At 56.9% G+C, this 14,377-nt stretch overlaps 1 protein-coding gene across 4 annotated transcripts; it reads left to right on the forward strand.

Moving 5' to 3' along the window:
• Positions 1-9,351: 9,351 nt before the first annotated feature.
• On the forward strand, positions 9,352-14,287 carry LOC106739198 (sialic acid-binding Ig-like lectin 10). Of its 4 annotated transcripts, none has more exons than XM_059725646.1 (7): positions 9,352-9,581; positions 10,292-10,449; positions 11,302-11,721; positions 11,831-12,139; positions 12,352-12,405; positions 12,591-12,881; positions 13,307-14,287. In XM_059725646.1, the coding sequence occupies exons 2-7, from the start codon at positions 10,347-10,349 to the stop codon at positions 13,381-13,383; spliced, it is 1,254 nt and encodes a 417-aa protein (XP_059581629.1). In that variant the 5' UTR covers positions 9,352-9,581; positions 10,292-10,346; the 3' UTR covers positions 13,384-14,287. The 4 variants fall into 4 exon arrangements, with proteins under 4 accessions (XP_059581629.1, XP_059581628.1, XP_059581631.1 ...); XM_059725645.1 differs by having other exon boundaries at positions 10,315-10,449; XM_059725648.1 differs by having other exon boundaries at positions 10,315-10,449; positions 11,984-12,139.
• Positions 14,288-14,377: the final 90 nt, after the last annotated feature.

The following is a 14,377-nucleotide window of genomic DNA, read 5'->3' on the forward strand; positions in this document are numbered from 1 at the left end:
CAGTTTCTTGGTTGCTTGTCTCGTTCTCCTCCGCACGGGTCCCAAGCAAATGGCAATTCGATGCCACCTTGCATTTACTACTGCTATAAAAAATGTGGGGTTCTCATCTCCTTATTAATCTTCATACACTCTCATTCCTTTATCTTTTTTTTCCCCCCCTGGGACATTACCTGATACCTCGGGTATCAGACTCACCAACTCGGAGGTTTCCCTTGTTGCCTCACTTCAGCTTCCCCGGTAAGTCTCTCTCCAGGACCCTTCTTCCAGTTCCTTCTCTCTATCAGCTGTTGTCTCTCTATTGTCGTCTCTCCCTGTTTCTTCTGGGTTTCTTTCTTCTCTTTTCCAGAGCTAATTCTGGGTTCCATTCCTCTTTAAATCCTTTCGGCCATCTCCTGCCTCTCTCACAGCCGGCGCTCTCTCCTTGCTCCCTCCGCACATGCTGCCTTTGTTTCTGTTTTCATCTGGTCCCTCTCTCCTTCACCCAGGTATCCGGCCCCTTTCTCTCCTCCGGCTGCTTGCTATGGGAAGTTCTCTGTTTCCCTCCACTCCCCTGGAGCTCTGTGATGGGGCAGACTTGGTACTCCGTCACTCTATCTATCTATCTATCTATCTATCTATCTATCTATCTATCTATCTATCTATCTATCTATCTATCTATCTATCTATCTATCTATCTATCTATACATCCCCCCCCCCAAAAAAAATATTCCTGGCCCTTCCTCCCCACCTCTGTATGCTACCCCCAGAGCAGCATCAGCCTTTTCACCTCTCTTGCAGCAGAGCGGAGGGGCAGGGAGTCAGGGAGGGGCTGGAAGCCAGGCACTGAACTCTGGGCTCCCACACCTCAGCACTCTGGAGATGCAGAGAAGCACCCCAAAGGGCAGGGCCAGGACACCTGGGTTCACGCTCTGCCTCCCCCTGGCAGTGGGTGCTTCCTATCCTTGCTGATCAGTGGGGGAGACCCAAGGGTCAGCTTTCCACTGCCTAAATGCAGATCCTCCCCAAAGAGGCCCAAAGCCTGTGAGGGTCCCACTGCCCACATCTGCCTGCTGTGAGAGGAGACAATGAGACAGTGAAGGGACAGTGGCTTTACACCCCTGAGCTGCTCCAGGTGGAGAGAGACAGGGACAGGGGGACTGGCAGACAGACACACAGACAGTGCATGTGTCTCCTAGGGCAGTGGCTGCTGGGCTGAGGGGCTTCAAGAAGGAAGCTGTAGGGATTTAAGTGTGGGCTGGATGGCTTATCGGGTTTTGGGACAGGAATACACAATGGGCTTATCTAAGATTTGAAGCCAGGATCTCTGCACCGTCAGTGGGGATCATACCCCAGACCAACCAGATGCCCACAGACTCTACCAAGCTGTCAGGGCTCTGTGAATAGCATGTCCCCACTCGCTGTATCCCACTGGGTCTCCCAGACCTGCCTTCCCCAAGCCTCATGCTCTGCTCCCACCTGCACAGCCCTAGGCCCAGCTGGGCACTTCTGGGCTAACCACTGCTCTGCTCCTGATCCTCCAGATTTCTTCCTTAGGGTGTGAGAGGTCCCAGGTCAACACCCCAGATTAGCATCTTATCACACAGCAAACCCTAGACTTCCCAGGTGGATGAGCCTGTTGCCCCCATAAATCCCTGAGAAGAATCTTTATTAAGACTCTGTTTGGGCACAATTGGGGATGATTGGCCTTTTAATTGCCATCAAAGCCTGGTGTGTCAGTGGCTGGGCTGTCTCTGCTTGGAGGTGAACATATCCCAGCCATTTTGAGGCCACATGAAACCTGCTGCTTTTAGTCAAGTGACTGAAAACCAGGAGACTAGGATTTCTCAGGGTAATCTCTTTTTATTGAAACTAAATATACATGTGCTACAATAACAGATCCCCTAAGAAATCCTGGCCTCTCGCATAATGCTGGCTCCATCCCAGCCATGAGATCACTCTTGCATGACTGACAACCAGGAGAAATTTTAGTTCCAAGCTCCAATGAGCTGAAGCCTCGGCTCAGGGGGAGCCAACAGACTGGGCAGGTTGGTGCTGTGGGGAAGAAACACTGAAGAATGCTACCCTGCCCTAAATATCTCCAGGCTCTAGGCTCATCCAGGATACCTCGGACCTCTCACACCCAAAGTGAAAAATCATATGCCTAGTGTGCTTAAAGTATTATATGAAAGCTTCCAGTAGCTGTGGGTTTCTCTTGCCAGCACTGTACGTGTCTCTGTGGCTCACTGCTCCCAGCATGTACTGGAGGGCACCCTCACCTCGGGGTGCAGCGGGGAGTTTCCATCCTGGCCCCATCTGAAACTGCTGCCAGCTTCATTTGCACTGGGGGTGAGGGAGATCTTGGACTCTAATCCCCAATGGACCCGCTCTTTCACCCACTTGCTTGGTGGAAATGGATCCAGTGCTGTGTCCACCCTCTGAGGAGGTGACAGCATGACATGGGGGGGGGGCAGGGTCTGTCAAGATCAAGCTGTACAAGGAAATGCTGGTTCCTGCTGGGGTGAGCCAGCCCCATCCACCTCCAGCTTCAGGCATTTCAGCAAGGACTTACTTGAGGGCTGGAAATTGTCTTACAGGTGGGTGGCTTCGGGGTCGCACCCAGAGAGTGGTGGTGGATGGGACGGGATTGACCTGGAAAGGTGTGGGCAGTGGGGTCCCACAAGGCTCAGTCCTTGCACCACTGCTGTTCAGTGTCTCCATCAGTGACTTGGATGAGGGTGTGGAAAGCACTGTGTGTGGCAGAAATGCCACGGTCTGTCTCTCTCTCCAGAGACCTGTCCCGTCAGCTTGGGACACTGGGGTTGAATTCCTGAGGGAGCGGGGATTTTCCTCCCTGCCTACGTGACAAAAGCCTGGTGCCGAGGGGGCGGTCCCTCTGGTCACCTGAGTGGGAGGGAGAAGCCCCTGCTCCTCTGCCCAGGTAACCAGTGATACTTTTTAAATTGGTTGGCTAGTTGCCAATGCTGCTGGTGTCTATTGGATGGGGCTGCTGAGGTCAGAAAGGCGATATAAGGGCCTGGTCCAAGAAGAAGGGGGAGAAGCCATTTTTCCAGCATGGCCCAAGCATCGGGACACAGGGAGAGAGTCTGATCCAACCGAAACACTCTCTCTCTCTGGAAATCTCTGAGCCAGATCTCTACCATCTTCTGAGTGATACTTGTAAGTGTTTCTAGAGAGCCAGTCAGCTCCCGGTGATGCATTTGTGTATCAAACGGCTACCTCAGAGAGGCTGTTTTACTCAACGGTAATCCCGTGATAGTGCTCTACCTCTTACCCTAGTCTAACCCTACCCTCTGTAACCAATACAGTTCTCCTTTGTGACTGGTGTAGGAGACTTATTGAGGGGTGGGTTTAATTATACGTAGGAGGCCCCTTGGGTCTGCAGACTAAGGGAGACTATCCTTTTTGGCCCCCGACTTGGGGAGGAGCCCCAAGTGCTTGGATTGGGTCGAGTACCCATAGGACTATTAGAACTGTATTTCCCTGAGGACACAGAACCTAGAAGGTCCCTTCTCGGGGTGGTGGCAGCACGTTACCCTCAGACTCAGTGGTGGGGCTCGAAAGGGGGTCTGCCAGGGCTTAGGCGCCCCTGGGGAAACACGTGGAGTCTGGCAGGTGGACGGGAGTAATGAGGTGGGAGGCTCAATGCAGGAGCTCCCACTACTGGCCCGCCACACAGGGTGGGCAGTGATTGGTTCGGAGCTTTAGGGATGGACAGGCACAAAGACAAGATGGAGGGAGGCGGTCAGGGTCTAGGCAGCAGTGGAAGGAGCAGGGCATCGGAGGGGCGGGGGGGGGGGCGCAACTGCAGGGGGTGGCTCATGAAGTTGCAGGGCAAGCGACCACAGCCATGGGGGGGGATGGCCTGCTCCCCCCATGCCCACTCCCTTCACAGCATGGCCTCCCATGTATTCTCCTGGCATGGCCCCCACTGCGTGCCATGGCCCCGAACGTGCCCTGCACACCCCGCAGCCACAGTCAGTGGGCACTCCCCACATGGGTGTGGGGGGTGCTGGCATGGGAGGGTGTGGTGTGCAGCCACATGGTGATGCATGGGGAGTGGACGTGGTGGGGTGACACACCCCATGGCAGTGTGCTGCAGGTGGCGGGCACTGCCTGCTCCCCATGTGGCACCCTGTATGTCGAGTGGGTAAGGTAACTAGTAGGGTGAAAGTGCTAGACTTTAGGAAAGCTGATTTCAATGAACTCAGGCGATTAGTCAAGGACGCACTGCAGAGTAGGAGGGGCAGCAACCGTGAGACCCCGCGGGGCTGCACCAGACAGCAGGAGGCACAAATGGGACCCCATTCTCTCTTCAGAACGAGGACAATGCGCTGAGGGATTTCTGCCAACGCCCTTTCTCTGTGCCAAGCCTGTCTGCCTGGTTTGACCAGGCTGCCCCGTCCTGGACTGCACACAATGGCCCAGCCCCATCTGCTCCCACACCCGCACCAGGAGAGCAGCAGGGCTGGGACTTAGCATCTGGCATAAAGAAGTATAAAATGAGGAGCAGTCTGCCCAGGCACTGCACCCAGGGCTGCATCTTTCCCTCTGTCCTCACAGAGTCCTTGTCCTCTGGAGCTAAAATGGATTCCCAGCAGCTCCCCTCTGGCTTTCGCTTTCACTGGGGAAGGAGCCAGACCCCAGGCTAGAGTCAACACTAAGCGGCTCCACCCTGTGCCAGGAGCTGAAATAGGTCTGGGAACTGGGCCAGGTCCAGCTCTTGCCCTTCTCCACAGCCCTGTGGCTCTGAGGAGCGCAGGGGAGAGTCACCCTGGGGCCTCCCCTGTCCTGGGAGCAGGATCCTGGGGTAGGCTCGGGGCTGGGAGGCTCTGGGGATCCTGGCCTCTCCTGCTCCCTGCCCAGGGTCTGCTCCCAGGGCCCCAGTGCTCCCAACAGCCCAGACCCACAGCCCCCAGGCAGGTAAAAGTGCACAGCAGGAGGGACCGTGTGCACTTTAGGGTCCCTCAGCTCCTCCAGTTCTCAGTGTTACAGGACCCCTAGACACCATGGAAGGTGGGGGGTCCCCTGCTGCTGCTGGTCTCCGCTCCTCTCCATGCACTTGTATAGCCCAGACATGAAGCTGCTAGCTGAGCTCTACCTTGTTTTCTCCTCCAGCTACTGAGTGCAGCAGTGGATCAGACTGATGCCATGGATAGAGCCGTCCTGGGGATCCTGATCAGATCAGGAGCCTCAGCCACTGCATCCATTTACTTCCGGAGGAAGAGAAAAAAGCTAGAGAATGAGGTGCTGAGGGACCAGACCCCAAGCAGCAACCGGCCCCCTGGCCTTTGGGAGCAGAAGGGGCTCCACACATTGTGCAGAGCTTGGGGCTGACCCTTCCCTGCTCTCCCCAAGGCCATGGGCCAGGCTTGCCCCAGCCCAGCTCCTGCAGCCCTGTGGGGTGGGCCAGGAGCAGCTCTGGCTTCATGCTGTGCCTTGGCCCCTTCTCCCTGCCCCTCCCTGCAACATGGGGAAGGGGAAAGCCCAAAGGGATGGCCCAGGGATCCACGCTGCCTCCCAGGGGAGGAGATGGAGACTGTGGCAGGAGGGGTGGATGCCTGGGTGCTGTACCTCCTCAGGGGCCTGTTCCTGTTTGTCCTCTTCAGGGGGATGATAGGTATGTGCTGCTTGCCCTGGTCAGCTGGACTGGGGCTGGCAGGCCTGGGCTGAGCTGGCCTCATTCAGACTTGGTGCAGGGGCAGCTGGGTGCTGCAACATGAATACGTCAGGAACAGAACAGAAAACTCCAGGCAGCGGCGTGTCCCTAGATGAGCTGTAGGGGCCATAAGAGGGATTTTTGAGGGCGCTTAAGTAAGTAGCACAACCCAAGGGGTCCAGAATGCAGCTGGTACCCACCGCACACACCCAACTCACATCCTCCCTGCTGCTCCCCTCTGTGCAGCCTCTCATGCTGTGATGGGACCCTGGTTTGCAAGGAAACAAAGGTACAAAGCCCCCTCAAGACAAGATCTTCCATTACAGGATGGTTAAAATTAGCATTAACAAGCCCATTCTTAATAATTGGGGAAAACATGACCAGAGACTGGGGAAGACAAAATACAACTTACAAGTCTCAAACACACCTCCCCTATCACTTCTTTGTCTCAACCCTGGCTAGGGTTGGCATCACAGCCCACACATGGCCCAGGGGCAGGCAGGGATCTCCATTGTCTCTGCAGCCAGATCCTGTCCCCTGCAGGTTGCCTCTGCCCCGACAGCTCCAAGTGCCTCTGCTTCAGCCCCCATGGGGCAGGCTCCCTCCATGTCCACTCTGGGGCATCCCAGCAGCTGGCTCGGTGCAGTCCACAGGCACCTGCACTGTCCAGCTCCCCAGCTTGTATCTCTTTCCTTCCCCAGCTTCCAGACAGAGCCAAAGCTCTAGGAAAGCAGGTCCTTCCAGCCCAGCCAGAAGACAGAGTGCAAGGACTAGTTGGTGAGGTGAGGATCAAACTTGTCAACATGAGTTGCTCGCTTTGCAGTGCAGAAGTGGCAGTCCTCCATCTGTGCCTCAGAGCACAACTGTACTGCTAGCTTCTTGAGAGGGAAAGAAGAGAGACCCATATACCACTAGTCTGTGTCAAAGCCCTTGGCTCTCTAATCACTTTACTGTGCATCAGCAGATCCAAGACAGACAGATCCAAGGAGGTGATACTTCCCCTCTATCGGGCACTGGTCAGACCGCAGTTGGAGTACTGTGTCCAGTTTTGGGCGCCGCACTTCAAGAGGGATGCGGATAACCTGGAGAGGGTCCAGAGGAGGGCAACTCGTATGGTCAAGGGCCTGCAGACCAAGCCCTATGAGGAGAGACTAGAGAAACTGGACCTTTTCAGCCTCCGCAAGAGAAGGTTGAGAGGCGACCTTGTGGCTGCCTATAAGTTCATCACGGGGGCACAGAAGGGAATTGGTGAGTATTTATTCACCAAGGCGCCCCCGGGGGTTACAAGAAATAATGGCCACAAGCTAGCAGAGAGCAGATTTAGACTGGTCATAAGGAAGAACTTCTTCCCAGTTCGAGTGGCCAAGGTCTGGAACGGGCTCCCAAGGGAGGTGGTGCTCTCCCCTACCCTGGGGGTCTTCAAGAGGAGGTTAGACAAGTATCTAGCTGGGGTCATCTAGACCCAGCACTCTTTCCTGCCTATGTAGGGGGTCGGACTCGATGATCTATTGAGGTCCCTTCCGACCCTAACATCTATGAATCTATGAATCTATGAATATATGAGCCTGGTAGAGTCCAGCTCCTCTGCAACCCAGCCATCATTCCTTGCCCTGCCAGTACAAAGCCCATCCAGAGAAATCCTTGCAGCATAAAACATCCCAACAACAAGTACAAATATACAATCCTCATGCCAACACAGAGACCTGCCTCCTGTGCCACCGTGGGGTGAGGGGCACATCCCCCAAGATTTAGATGTGGTATGGCTGAGACATGGTTCTGGCCATCTAAATCTGCCTCTATGCTCTATTGAGGATGAGGCAGACTGGGATGAGCAGTGCTAGGCAGGCCAGGGCGCAGGGATCGTGACCACTGCCTGACACAAACAGGTCAGGCCATGCACTGGAGGTAGAAGCAGGGGTGATGACCGACCACAGCAAGATGCTGGAGGTGGTCACATCCAGAGACGTACTGTTGACCATGGACCTGCTTACCAGCAACCGCTATCTGGCCATGTGGGAGTGTATCTTTCACAAGACTCTATTAAAAGATCAAAGAGACCTGAACTGTCAAGTAGGCCACCGAGCACTCCCTGTTCAGGTGCTGAGGTGCAGGGTGTGGCAGAGAAGTCAGCCCAACTGCCCCAGAGAAACCTGCCAAGGCAGAGCAGAAACCATTGGCCCCCTCCTATGGGTCTGTCCATATACCAGGGAGGGGTAGAAAATGGTAAACCAGCTCTGGTGGGTGGTGACAGGGGTCAGACTGATGACAAGAGAAGTGGCGCTGTACTGACACCTAACCAAAGAGCAGGGGACCCCAACAGCCCCCTTCCTACCATTTCATCCCCTGTGTCACAAGTGCCCCGTGGAAGACCAGGAACCCCCTGATGTACAGGCACACAAGCTCACTGTGTGAAAGTGGGACTGAGTGGGCTGCAGTCCTACTACCAGGAAATGGAGAGGACAGAGAAGAGATGGCCAACATTGTCTGGCAGAGTGACCACTGGCACAGGATTTCAAAGAGCACCCGCCTTGGGGAAGAGAGCACAGACAAAGCAGAAGAAAGCAAATTGACTGGGTTGAGTGGCAGGAACAATGAGGAGAGTGACAGTGATGGAGACGACAGCAACCGAAATGACACCAGTGACTGTGGCACGAGCAAAAAGACTAAAAACCAAGAGGAGGAACAAAGGGAAAGTGGAAATGTAATGTTGAAATGACTGCAGACTAGTGTGCGAGAGCAGGGGTATGACTATTCTAATGGGTGCCAGACGGCACAGGTGTGTGGGAGTGAGTTTTGTAATAAGTGTATATTTCTGAAACTGTGGTTTGGGTCTTGAAGGTTGGTACGTTTAGTGGGGTTCCTATCTATCCAACTACATATCTGTATATCTAACTATTTAGAAATATGTTAAAAAAAAAAAGCAGCAGCAGCAGCAGTGGAGATGAGGGCCATGCCGGTGACCTGCCCCTGCAGCTGCCCAGGATTCTGCGTGGGGTCTCAACTAAAACACAGCTTTCACCTTGGAGTGGTGCTGCTAGCTGACCTCTGCCTTGTTCTATCCTTCTCTTACCAGCTGCAGCAGTCAATCTCACCAGCACGACAGTCCGAGTTGTCTTGTTGATCGTGATCAGAGTAGGAGCTGTGAATGTCAAATACTTTTACCTCTGGAAAAAAAGAGGAACAAAGGTAAAGTGGTAAAATGCCACTGGGCTGTAGGGCCACAACAGGAGGGGATGGGACCTACAGGGTGGAGGGTGGGCAGCAACACACCCAGGGATGGAGTGGCCTTTCCTGCAACAGCCCTGCCCCACGCCAGGGCAGGATTCACCTCGGCAGTTCCCAGCACTCAGCTCAGACTGGAGGTGTCTCCCAGATGATCCCTGGCTGATTCGTCCTGCGTATCATGTCCTCTGGCCCCAGGCTGCGCAGTCTCCTACTCCATCTCACAGATGAAAGGGTTGGAGAGGTTCCAGCTGCAGCCCTGGCTGGGGCTCACTGGTCCCACCTGGAGTGGAAATATGGCCACCTCTGTGGGGGCAGCTGTTTCCTTGGACTCATTTCCTCACTGAACTGGAGCTGGCTGACACATGAGTGGTCCCCGGGCACCAGGCCAACCTGTGGGGGAGGCACCAGTATCTCCAAGGGGAAGTGAGAGCACCAGCAGGCCTGATGCATGCAGTTTTCCCTTCCTGCCTTGAAATAGCAGTTCTGAGCCCAGCTCTTCCCACTCCTCCTGCCCCAGGGGCAGACCTCCACAAAGCCCCAGGGCTCCTCTAACACGACCGGGATTCTCCACCACTTCCTGTCCCAAACTGACCCAAGCATCACCTGGCTTGTGCCCCTGCCCCAGACCCAGCCACAACTCAGCCTGGAGAGTGCCCTCCCCAGCTTCCCCAAACCAGAGGCCCCAGGATCTAGCCTCCAGGTAAGAGTCCTGGCTCTGCATCTGGGCTTGAGGCAACCAGAACATCCTGGTGCTGCTGCAAGGGTGCAGGGATCAAGTGTTGAAGGGGTGAGGGGTGGCATGGGGGTCCTGGATGCCTGGGTTCCCTTCCAGCTCTTGGAGGGGACTGGGTTCTGGTTGGTCAAAGCAGGGAGGTGCTGCAAGGCTGAACTCCTGCTTTGTTTTCCAGCCTTGAGAGGGGATGGGGGGCTCATTGGCTACAGCACATGTGCTGGAAACCCTGACACCTGGGTTGTCTCACAGCTCTGGCAGGTGATTGGGGTCTGGTTGCTTAGAACTGGAATGGGAGGAGGTAACAGGATAGCTTGGGGGGCCAGGACAGAGCTGAGGGGGGAGTAGAAAAGGCCAGGGCTTCACGTGCAGGGTTGAGGGTGCAGAGGGATACATTTAACACCAACAGGGGAGATGGGTGTGTGCCCCTCACTCCTGACCCACAGCCCCCACGTGCCCTCATTCCTGACTTGCAGCCCCCTCCAGCCCTCTCAGTACCCCTCACTCCCAACCTGCAGCCCCAGCAACTTGGTCCTAGTAAGCAGCTTCAGTGTGGCATCCTGGAGAATAGGGCACTTTCCCAGAGCTGATGCCTGTCCTTTCTCCCCGAGGATGGGCTGGGATGAGAAAGGCAAGCAGAGACTTACTATTGCGGGGGTTGGTCTTTGCAACACCCCCAGTGACTGTGGCAGATCTCCCCCAGTTTGGTCCTCAGCCACAGGCCAAGCCTAGGACATGAGACATGAGGCTGAAAATTGGGGTCTGCATGGTGGTGCAGAGGCTCCAGCTTGCCCCACAGCAATGCTGAGAGTCCTCATCCTCATTCTTCTCTGGAGAGGTAAGAAAGCAGCACCAGCTGGGGAGCCCAGGCCTGCGGAGGGGCAGGGGCCTGCGGGTTGGGAGTGAGGGGCACTGGCAAGGCTGGGGGAACAGTGTGCTGTGGGTTGGGAGTGAGGGGCACCAGCAGGGCTCTGGTATGGCAGGGGGCTACAGGTCAGGAGTGAAAGACACTATTAGGACTGGGGGGCAGGGGCTGCATGTCAGGATTGTGGGGCCCTGACAGGCTGAGGGGGGCCAGGGGGCTATGGATCAGGAGTGAAGGGGGAACCCAGGAGGGCTAGGAGGGCTTCAGGTCAGGAGTGAGGGTGGGTGGAAGCACAGGGCTATGGGCTGGGAGTGGGAGGCACCAGCAGGGCTGGGGACAGGGGGCTCTGGGTTGGCACTGAGGGGCGTTGGAGGGCTGTGTGGGACAGGGAGATGCAGGTCAGGAGTGAGGGGCACCAGGGAGGGGTAGGGGAGCTGTGGGTCTGGAGTGAAGGGCACTGAAAGGCTGGGAGGACAGGAGGCTGCAGGTTGGGAGTGAGGGGCACTGGCAGGGTGGGGGGTAATGGAGGAGGGTCAGTACTGAGAGGCACCTGCATGGCTTGGGAGGCCACAGATTGTTATGGAGGGTCACCAGAAGAGCTGGGGGGAGGCAGGGGTTAGGGTCAGGAGTGAAGGGCACCAGCAGGGCTTGTTCAGCAGGGGCTGTGGGTCAGGAGTGAGGGGCACCAGGAAGTCTGAGGTGGGGGTAGAGGGCTGCAGGTTGGGAGTGAGGGGCACCAGCAGGGCTGGGGAAGCAGGGACTGCGAGTCAGGAGTGAGGGGCACCAAGGGCTGCTGCCAGCCCAGCCCTGTGCTGTGCCCTGCAGACTCCCTATCCAGCCCCTATGCTCTTTCTCGGACCTCCGGCCACATGCTAAGGATCCAATCCAAGGTCCGAGGGCTCCGCGGCCTCTGCGTGCACATTCCCTGCTCCTATGAAGTCCCTGAACACTTCCCCTGTGGGAGCTCCTATTCTACGTGCGACTTGTCCTGGTACAAGGCCCCCATCACCCCTGGCAGCGGCCCCCCCGTGGCCACCACCAACCACCACCTGCCTGTGGCTGAGGATGCCAGGGGCAGGTTCCAACTGCTGACAAATGACTACAGAAAATGCCACTTGCGCATCAACGAGGCCCACTTCGAGGACACCGGCACCTACTACCTGTACATGGACTACAAGGACTTCTACTATAAATATCACCACTATTCCTGGAGCTGGCACACGGGGGTGGAGCTCATCGTGTTAGGTGGGTACCGGGCAGGGGTATTCTACTTAGTGCCTGAGCACCCACCACACAGCTGGCTGCATCTCGCCCCCCAACTCCACCAGTAAGTCTCCCCTGTCACCTTCCCTAGAGATGATGGAGCCAGAGATCTGGACCATCTCATCTGAGGGAGTCTCAGACCGGGTCCTGGCCGGGCAGGAAGTGACGGTGACCTGCTGGGCCTCAATGCCCTGCCCTTTCGTGAGCATGAGGTTCACATGGCTGGGGTATCATGGTCCCACAGAAAGTGTCAGTTCGAGTGATTTCGATGGCCACTCTGAAGAGTACTCTAGGATCAGGCTCACACCCACTGCAGGGCAGCAGGACACCCAGCTCACCTGCTCCATCACCTCCGAGATGGGCTGGAAGACGCAGAAGAGCATCTGGCTCCAGGTGGTCTGTGAGTGACACCCCCCCCCCCCCAACCTGGGGACCCCTGACTCCCAGCTGGAGAGAAAACCCAGGAGTCCTCACTCCTCACCTGTTCGCCCGCACTCCCCTTCAGAGCGAGAGGGAACCCTGGTGTCAGGGCTCCTAAATCCTGCTCCTCCATGGCCCAGTGAATGCTGACATCCTTCCCCATTGACTCCAATCTGTGGTTCTCCCCCACAGACCCGCCAGAGCCCCCCAGGATCAATGGGACACTCACAAGGGACAGCCAAGAAGGTGAGTGCCTGCCTGAGTCCCTGCAAGGACTGGAAGGGAGAAGCCAGAGGGGTTCATGGCAGGGATGAGGGAGCTGCCTCTCCCCAGAGGTGGCCATGGGCTCTGTCCCCAGCCCCACCCCAGAAGCAGCTGCAACTCCAGCCCAAGTCTCCTGCTGGGCCTCCTAACAGATTCCTTCCCTCCAGAGCCAGTCGTGGGGAGTGCTGATGGTGAGCCCCTGGCCCTGCTGACCCGAGCAGGGGATGCCTTGTCCCTGGCCTGCTGGGCTGAGAGCAACCCCCCAGCCACTCTGCACTGGACCAGAGGGAATGGGACCCTGGGAGCACCTGGGCATGGAGGGCCAACGCACTTGGAGCTGCCCAACCTAGGTGCAGGGGATGCTGGAGAGTATTGGTGCCAGGCGAAGAACATCTATGGGGCGGCCAGCCGGATTGTGCAGGTCACCGTGCACAGTGAGACCACCAGTGGGGCTGCAGGTAGGAGCTGGCGGGGGGGGGGGGGTGCACCAGAGGGCATAGAGCATACCTGGGGCACGAACTGGGGATCACTATGGTCTAGAGCGGGGGGCATGGAGTGGGAGCACCATGGGGCACATGGGGCATAAAAATGGGGGGAGCATAGGGGGCACCCAGGCATGCTGGGGCCAGGGGATCCCAGAGGCAAGGAGTTTCCTCTCTGCCCCTGGGGCTCCAGCCCTTATCCAGGCCCGATCCATGAGCTGCCGGCAGTGTATGATGAGGCAGGGGTGATGTCTGAGTGGACAGTGCCCGGGGAGCGGAGCAGCCCCAGGGCTCATAGGATGAGGCTGCCGTGCCCTGACTGGGGCCAGGCCTGGGGGTGGTGGCTTGGGGTCGGATCCATGCACCCAGCCATGTCCCAGGTGATTTCTCTCTCTCGGCAGGTGGAGGCTCGCGGCTGTCTTCCGAACTCAGCTGCCCTCTGGCCATCCTTGCGACCTGCTTCTTGCTGGGCTCTTAGCGCTTAGCCCCAGCCCCTGCCCCATCTCTGCCCCCCTCCCTTTTCCACCCACCCATGCACACCCATCCGCCCCACCACGCTTCCCTCACCTGCTTCTCTCTCCCTGCCTCCCTTCCTCCCATCCACCCATGCACCCACTCCTCCACCCACCCATGGGAGCGAGGGGCACAGCTTCTGAATCAAAACCTCCTAGGCCTTAAATGCTGGAGGCTGCACTTGAGTGTGGAAAGATCCCTGGTCAGGCCTAGTTCCTTTCCCGCACCAGCTTGCTGTCCTGGTGTGACACAGGACATGAGGGTCTCACCCAGGACATAGCTGTTCTTCCCTTCTTTCATCCATCCTTCCATCTGGCCATTCATCTATCGTCCCCTCACCCCTCCTTCTGAGACATCCTGTGGCTCCCTGCTGTCCGGAGCTGTCCCCTGCCTTGTGCTCCTACCAGTGGTCCTCATAGTGGCTTCTCCTGCCCTGCCCAGGAGATGCTCATTGGCTGCTCTCCCCGATGCAGGCACTGGCTCCTCTTTTGCCCCTGGGTGGCAGTGCCCAGGCTGATGCCCATCCCTCACTTGTCCTGGACCCTCCAGAGCTCTTCTCTGTCCAGCTGAAGTCCAACCTGCTTCGAGCACCACAAGTGGGTGACAGATATCCCCTGTCCTAGGGCAGATCTGCCTGGTGTCATGTGCAGGATGGGACAGCTCCTGCTCATCCTCCCCTCGGTGCCCCCAGCCTGGCCTGGCCCATTTCACTGGGGCACTCACAGCCATTTGTTGCCTCCCCTGCAGCTTGATGAGGCCCAACCCTGTGGGAGACGATGCCCTGGACTGTAGCTGCGCCCGGCCCCTGCTAAACATTATGTGTGTCATACAATTTACTGCTTAACTGTGCAATAAATTTAGACTGGCCACATGTGCTAAGTACTTATCACACCATAAAAATGGCTATCCAGCCATGAAAAGAGACATCCAGCAGCAAAGCTTGTGTAGCCTGGGTACAC

The sequence above is a fragment of the Alligator mississippiensis genome, chromosome 4, assembly GCF_030867095.1.
Source record: "Alligator mississippiensis isolate rAllMis1 chromosome 4, rAllMis1, whole genome shotgun sequence".
Lineage (NCBI taxonomy): Eukaryota > Metazoa > Chordata > Crocodylia > Alligatoridae > Alligator > Alligator mississippiensis.

What these genes read in the sequence shown, in the direction of transcription:
- LOC106739198 (XM_059725646.1), top strand. Translation starts at nt 10,347, where the DNA reads ATGAGACATGAGGCTGAAAATTGGGGTCTGCATGGTGGTGCAGAGGCT. An exon ending in CCTCATTCTTCTCTGGAGAG is followed by an intron (nt 10,450 to 11,301) that starts GTAAGAAAGCAG and finishes TGTGCCCTGCAG; the next exon opens with ACTCCCTATCCAGCCCCTAT. An exon ending in GGTGGAGCTCATCGTGTTAG is followed by an intron (nt 11,722 to 11,830) that starts GTGGGTACCGGG and finishes CACCTTCCCTAG; the next exon opens with AGATGATGGAGCCAGAGATC.